Raw genomic sequence first — 8,087 nt, forward strand, 5'->3', positions numbered from 1 at the left:
TATCTGAATAGAAACACAAGTATATACACATATGTATTTGTATAACATCTGCAAATCTATCGTAGAATATATGATAATACATTGATACCATATATAGATGACTATCTTTATTCAATTAAGAACCAAGCTGAATTTATGTATTTAAAACCTTACCTATTGTATATCCCCATTTAACGGCCAGCAAATATCTAAAGAAAAACCAAATCGAGTCCCATTCGCCACCTTTTGTCTCTCAAGCTTACGAAAAATGCTGCAAGAGCAAAAAGTTGAGCTGAGAAATATATATTAAGGAATATTTGTAGTCTATCAACTAAATGAAATAAATATTACAGGGTATCTGTAGTCAGTTGCACCACCTATAAGTATGTGTCAAGTTGCCATAGCTCGCACTTGGCAATCCAAAGCCAAGTTCAACTTTTGGGCTTCGCTTGAAAAACACAATCAAAACAAAAGACTTAGGCAACGAACTTGAGTATTTTTCATTGCATACTTTTCGGCAGTTGCAATTAAATCAACTTAATGCTGATTATTTAATATATTATTGAACTAGGCAGCTGCAGCTGTAGTTGCAATCTATATGCAAATGAAGCGCACAGAAGTGCGCTCAAAATATACCTTGAACTTGACAGCAATATTTTACGATACAAGAAAATAACTGACAGCTCACTCGATGCATCTTCGCAGCATCCGGCAAGTGCAACGCATCTCAGGACTGGCTAATTAATGATGCATGCCAATCGAACTCTTCCTCATTGCATTCACATTGTTGACAACTGAGCGCCGCATCAATGGCCAGAGCCGATAAATCATACTGGGCGTCTATTTACAGAACTGGCCAGATAGTTTTCAATTAGCCAGTCTTCGTAGGTGTCAATATATATAGTATATTACCTGATTCATGTTTCTTCCAATTCGCTACGAACTATGCAAATCAATGGCATAATGACAACTTTTGAGAAATACCAATAATTATTTATACTGGAGTAGATGAAGTGTTCTCTCAGTGTATACAACTTGTGTATACCCTGGAAAAATTTTAAAACTATTAAAAGGAAATTATTTGTATTTATTTAAAAATAAATAAAAAAATTAACAAAAAAAAAATAATTTAATTAATGGAATGAAATATGCATATATATAAAATTAAAATTTAAGTATATTAATTCGAAAAATATTTTTTATATAAAAAAAAAAAAAAAAATTAATAATAATAATAAATTATATATATAGAATGACAAGGAAATATATTATCATATCTATAAAATATTGCTTCTAAATATTGTGGACTGTTTTATTATTACTGTTGCTAGTTTTAATTAAATACATATTTTATATACATATATTCAGCTCTTTTGAATTGACCTACTTTTTGCAAGATCTACTTTATAGGCTTTGTTTCCGATTCACATCAACAAATCATCTAGAATTCAGGTTCTGGTTCTAAAAATGTTCACTTATATATCATAGAGTTAAAGTGATCATAAATATCTATATAATCAGCTCAGTTTATTTCTGATATCTACATACATATTTTATATCTCAAGTCAAAAATCCTATCATTTTTAGAGTCTGCCAACAGATGAGTATAAACAAGCAAACAAATTATCAAAGGGTATTCAGAGAGCAGAAGCCAGCTATGAATGAGGTAGCTGAAATGCTAACTCACACACACACACACACACGCACGCGTGTGCACACACAGACAATATACATACAAAACACAGCAGTCTCTGTAGCTGGCTCATCCAGCTGTAGAAGCTGACAATGTTTTATAATGTTTACCAAATATTATTTAGTTTGTCAATTGGTCGACGAACATCGTGGGGTGTGTTTCAGCTTGTCGCCTGCTCAGCCGAGAGACGCGTCGCATAACGGCACAGCCACGCATTCATTTCAAATATAAAAATAAATATAAATTATAGTAATATACAAGCTGTGTTTAGCTTTCAAAAAAGATAATTAAAAGTTAATTTAAAACAAATAAATTAGAGCAGCTGCAAAATGAGCCAAATGTTTTTGGCACTCGCTTGTGCAGTAAGTGTGCAGTGTGTGTGTGTGTGTGTGAGTGTGTGAATTAATTTATAACTGTTTAATTTATTCAAGCTGCTGACTTTATTGTGCTGTCACAGTCTGCTGGCAGCCACTGTGCGTCCCTACAAGTTCGGCTTCACCATCGAGGAGCAACAGCATCGGTCCGAGAGTCGAGGTGAGAGGCAGCAAAAGGATTAACTTAATTGCTAATTAAATGTAAAATCAATTGACACACATACACATACACATATAGGCAAATGTATGTGTATATATGTAAATTGAGCTGCATCATGCTGACATAAAAGGCATAACTGGCCATTGTGCAACTGCCACAAACAGAGACGCAACTGCCCCAACGGCTTGTGCAATACACGTTTAGAGGTCTCTAATTACTGCAGCTGCTGACACCCGACGTGCTGCGGGTCAATATCAATTGAAATACCTCAGGTCCCCACCTCCCCAGCTCTCCAACTGCCGATGTCTCAGTGTTGGCCTCAACTCTGTCTATAGCTACAAAGGCTGCCGTTTTGTTTTGTCTGCTTTTTCGAATTGGTAATAAAGTTTTTCAAAAACTTAAGAACCTCTTCAATTAGCATAACATGTAGAGACAGCGCTGTTCCATAGCATCTCTTGACATATTTATGGATTTTGATCGTTATTTTTATCGTTTTCATATCGGTTTTAATACGAATTCAAATGACCGAAAATCTCAATATTTATAAATATATATATTCCTCGGTAAAGCAGCCCACATCAAATGCCAGAGTTGAATGTGTTGGGAAGCGCGCACAGACACACAAATCGCTTGAGTAACTTGCTGTGCACGGTCTATGGAACGCATTTGCATAGAGAATGAATTATAGTATTGGAATAGTTATAATTTTAAATCGTAATCGTATATAATAGACGTGGGAGCATTCTTGAGGGAGTTCTCTTCTATAGGAGTTGCAAATGAAAGTGAAGCTGAAGGTCAATATATATTTATTTTTCTAAAAGTATTACAAATTATAAACAGTCAGCGAAAATATAAATATATGAGGAACCGAATTGAAACTTTGTATAACAGTTCCTGTTGATCTTAAAATAGCAAAGAAAAAAATGTGTAGTACAATAAAAATGTTAAGCAAAAAATATAGACATATAAATATGAAACCAGTCAAGCTGATTTAGATATAAACAAATGTGCAAAACGCCTAAATTTAGCTCTAGAGACATAAAAGATTCAATTTAATAGATGAAGGTCAATAACCTATCTGATTGATGGCAGTGGCTCGGGTGTAGCTATCAATTATATGAAACAAACTTGGAAAACTCCTTTATAGGATAGAGAGACAGGACTGAATTGATTCAGCAGTCCTGATCAACAAATAGACAGATTATCACAAGACTATATCCTATGGGTGCAGAGTATTAGTTGAAATTTAATTAACATGAATATTATTAAAGAAGGAGAGGCTCAGAAATCTGAAATTACAATGACTATGAGATTCCTGAAACTAAATATAGAAGATAAGTGACTTCAAACATTTGAATATCTAAGACTATCTCTCAATCTCTCTACTAAAGTATCTCATTCCTATTCCGAATCTTTACAATCAAGCAAACAAAAAAGCAAACAATAATCTTTTCTGCTAACTTTTGATATTTCAAGTGACATTTGAATACCCTATATACTAAGATCTTACACGGGCCTTAGCGTCAGAGTCGGTCATAAAGAATTGACAGCCGATTATAGACATTAAAATAATACAAACAATCGCGCAACAGGCATTAAAGCGTTTAAAGAACGCGATCGGCACTCGATAAGTGCGAAACGAAACTCGTTTAGGCTAGCCGTGAGCGCAACAAAAGCAAACTCAAACCGCAACAGACTGACTGTATCAGGTGCTGTACAGGTGGGTGGCTTTAGTTGTAGCAGGATGTAGCTGAGACGAGCATAACTCTCAACATATATTCGCTTGTGTTGACAAAAGAAGCAGAGGCAGCGGCAGATAACAAGATGACGATCATCATCATAACACAACAGTTTATTAGATGATTATCTTTATAGCCAAGCTTCAGCGCCTGTTTGGCTGGTTTGTCAAACGAATTATGAAAAAAAGAATTGAACCAGTTATGCTTTCTGAGCACCAATAATGAAGGTAATTTATGAAATGTTGTCACAATGCCCTGTACCCAATACCCTGGAATACTTTCAGCTGTAAGCATAGATGCATAGGAATCTTTAATTTAAGTTTAAAGGTTGCATCAATTTTAAATGATATTCCTGATAGCTATCGATTCCCCGTGAAAGTCTGCAGATTATTTTCTTATTTTTTTACATCATTTATAATATATGGCCAATGATTAAAGATATATTTGTTGAGTTAGTTGATAGGATGTTCTTCTTATATAACTTCGATCAAACAAACATACATAAAATAGAATGGCACAAACTATTCACATTGTATATAGATGTTTCCCCCAGAAAAAGTACGATAAATATCGATAGCACATTACTACAGCCTTACGATTTCAAGAGAATGCGAATATTGTTGATCCCCCAGCACTCGACAGCTACAGCTTACAGAGCATGAGTCGGTGAATCACTTACGACTAGGTCGGCTTAACGCGCTTATGAAATGCTAATCAGCTTCTCTTCCGCCCTTTTGACAGACGAGAATGGCATTGTAATGGGCGAATTTGGCTTTATCACCGCCGATGGCATCTACCATGTAACTGTCTATGCGACTGACGAGAATGGCAAATTTCGTATCATCTCCATGAAGAACTTTCCGTATGCGGGTCCCAAGGCGCCCAGTAAGTATACATGAAGCAGAGTGAAGTGCTCCACTTGTGGCCCCACGATTTGCTAGGGCGTCATTTGAGACTTCACAAGTTGTTCCCTTTGCTTATTCAAAACTTATACTGATTTTTAACTGATAGAGAGCCCGCCGCCCACGACGAGCACGCAACGCACCCCGACGCCTGTGACCAAGCACAATTTCCATACGGTCGCCTGTTCGGGCTGCTTCTTGGGCAACTCCTCGCCAGAAACGAAGAACAACCCTGCGAGTGCTCAAGGCAATCGCAATACGAAAAACGAGATACGTCCGCTCTCGCAGCCGCTGTCCCCGGCGGCAGCCGCTGTGCCAGGTGAGCAGTTCATAGGTCACACGCACCCACAGACACGCACACAACAGACACACACACAGAGTGGAGTCGTTGGCCAGGCGATTTCGGAGAATGCGGATGCTTTGCAGGAGGCAACCGTAAATCTGGCCATTCTAGCTGAACACCCGGATTCGTTTAGCTCTCAGCTGACACCTGGAGCAGCACCCACGGCTGCCACGCCCACAGATGCAGCGACCACACTACCTCCGGTGGTGGCCAATGCGCACACTGTGGCCTTGTCCCATGCCATTGCCAAGGTGCAGGGCATGCTGGTAACGAGCAGGCCCAGCACCTCCGCCTCAGCGCCGCTGCCACAGCATCTGCTGCCAGAGATCATTCTCAGCTCCGCTGTAGAGCAAGTTCAGAAGCTGGCAAGGATTCCGCCTGCTGCGACGGGGCCAAAGGACTTGGCCAATTTTGCCTTTGGGTCACAGCCAGGAATTAGCCAGCAGCACCGCCTCAATGAGAACGTGGTGAAGTCCGTGAAACAGTTAGTGCTGCCAATAGCCCATAAAACAGTGGAGCGCCTGACCAAGATTCCGCCTGCCTCAACTGAAGCCAAGGATTTAAATAGCTTTTCCCTTGGTCCACAGCCAGCGAATAAGCCGCAACAGCAGCTGCTGTCCAACAAGGTAATCGAGGCTCAGCGGCTCAATGAGAATATCGTGACTTCCATTAAACAGTTGGTGCTGCCAATAGCCCATAAAACAGTGGAGCGCCTGACCAAGATTCCGCCTGCCTCAACTGAAGCCAAGGATTTAAATAGCTTTGCCTTTGGTTCACAGCCAGCGAATAAGCCGCAACAGCAGCTTCTGTCCAACAAGGCACTCGAGGCTCAGCGGCTCAATGAGAACGTCGTGACTTCCATGAAACAGTTGGTGCTGCCAATAGCCCATAAAACAGTGGAGAGACTGACCAGAATTCCGCCTGTCACAACTGAAGCCAAGGATTTAAATAGCCTTGCCTTGGGTCCACAGCCAGCGAGCAGGCAGCAATTGCCGTTAACCAAGTTTGAAGCGCAGCTTCCCAAGGATAATACATTGCAGCCATTTGTGAAAGTAGAGCTGCTGCCCAGGATTACGCCAGCCACAACCGGATTCAAGGATATTAAAAACTTTTCAGTTGGAATTTTGCCCTCTAGCAAGCAGCAGCTGCCCTTAGCTAATGCTAAACAAGGCTTAGTCAAGGCTCCAGGCCTCAGTGGCATTGGGTTAAGCAGCTTAGCACTGCCTGGCATCGGGAAACAACAGTTGAAGGATAATATTTTGACACCCACACCGCTACTTCCTAATCGCGTTTCAGTTGCAGCAGCGCCCAGTCCAGTCCAACTCCCAATATTGGCGTCAACTTCTGATTCTTTGTTAAACACACAGAAAATAACAACACCAGCACAAAAAACACACACCGTTGCACACACACAGCCACTGAGTAAACCAATTAACCAATTTGCATTTCAGTTAAACTTAAACTAATTAAGAATTCAATAATCAATAGGTGTTAAGCCAGCTCAGCAACCAATCAGTATAGTTGGCAATGCGGCAGCACGACCAGCCGTGACAGCAACCCAGCAGCAACAACAACCAACGAGCAAAGGGAGTAAGTTTCGAACCCAATTCAACTACTTGTTAAGTTTACTTACTCTTATAAATGTTCACAGCACTAACAGGTGGACAGCCAAAGCAGCGACCAGTACCAGTTAGCAGCAGCTCCGCCAATTTAAAGCCTAGTAAGCCTAGACACATACCCGTTCGTTAGCTCCTATTTATATTCCATATTTTCAAAGACTTAGGTGCAACTCTGTCGCAACCGGCTACAGGCAACTCAGCCAACTTCAAGCCAGGTATGCAATGACTACTTTATATTTGTTAAGTTTCATTTACTTGCATATATTTACAGCCTTAGGTGGAACTCAGACTCAGCAGAGACCGCAACCGTCAGGAGGCAGTTCAGCAAGTTTCACACCAAGTAAGCCTAGACAACTACCGTTAAGCGTTTAGATGTTATACGTTTTATGTATACTTGCAGCAAGTGCAGCTCAACCAGCCGTGACAGGAACCAATCAAATACAACCACCTAGCAGCGGCGCGGCAACTTATACGCCAAGTAAGCGAATGCAGCCAAAATCTATTCATTAATTATAACAGCAAACGGTTTGTTAGCAGCGAACACCGCACCGCAGTCAACAACCAACAAAGCATCAAAGTCAACAACCAGTACAGGAGCGACTGGCAGTGCAGATCTAACCGGCGACTTGTACAAATTCAAATACCTACTAGACTACAATGGACACGAGGAGACTGGTAGCCGGAATGGCGATAAGGTGGGCAACTACTTTGCCATCGGCGACGATGCTGTGGAGCGCATAGTCGAGTATATTGCGAACGAGTTCGGTTTCCAGCCGCACATAAGCTGGCGCAAACTGGAGGGAAAAGAGGCAGCACTGCCTGCCGACAACTCCCTGAAGCACTACGAGTTCAAGTGGTTCAACAAGGACACCGAGTGAAACAATAACTATGCCAATTAGTAACAGTTTACATGTAAATAAAGTAAAACAAGTAAGAAAACTCTAGTCGAGAGTGCTCGACTAGATACTACCCTGAACCAAAATAATAGAAAAGCACATTTAGTATGGTTCAAATTTCAATTTCGATGTATTTAAAAATATAAATTAAATAGAAAACTCATTTAATTAAATAAATAAAAATTTTGAAACAATTAAAATAGATAATTCCGACACGCTCCGGGTTTGAGCCCGAGACCTTGTGATCAAGCGCCGCGCTTTCTACCTTGACGCCACCCTTCTGTTTTAATTTTCTATGTCAAAACTGAAATAGATTCACTGCTACAGCGCCATCTACCAAATCTAAGTCAAACTAACTGCTGATGTGACTTTAAGAATGTGC

At 40.3% G+C, this 8,087-nt stretch overlaps 1 protein-coding gene across 2 annotated transcripts; it reads left to right on the forward strand.

Annotated features, from left to right (window-relative positions):
• The first annotated feature begins 1,777 nt into the window (after positions 1-1,777).
• On the forward strand, positions 1,778-7,736 carry l(3)mbn (lethal (3) malignant blood neoplasm). Of its 2 annotated transcripts, none has more exons than XM_089259677.1 (10): positions 1,778-2,034; positions 2,104-2,206; positions 4,687-4,830; positions 4,957-6,612; positions 6,679-6,780; positions 6,842-6,910; positions 6,968-7,024; positions 7,081-7,149; positions 7,210-7,287; positions 7,347-7,736. In XM_089259677.1, the coding sequence occupies exons 1-10, from the start codon at positions 2,002-2,004 to the stop codon at positions 7,685-7,687; spliced, it is 2,652 nt and encodes an 883-aa protein (XP_089115803.1). In that variant the 5' UTR covers positions 1,778-2,001; the 3' UTR covers positions 7,688-7,736. The 2 variants fall into 2 exon arrangements, with proteins under 2 accessions (XP_089115803.1, XP_089115804.1); XM_089259678.1 differs by having other exon boundaries at positions 1,779-2,034; positions 4,957-5,166.
• Positions 7,737-8,087: the final 351 nt, after the last annotated feature.

The sequence above is a fragment of the Drosophila navojoa genome, chromosome 4, assembly GCF_054131105.1.
Source record: "Drosophila navojoa isolate 15081-1374.11 chromosome 4, UAZ_NAV_1.0, whole genome shotgun sequence".
NCBI lineage: Eukaryota > Metazoa > Arthropoda > Insecta > Diptera > Drosophilidae > Drosophila > Drosophila navojoa.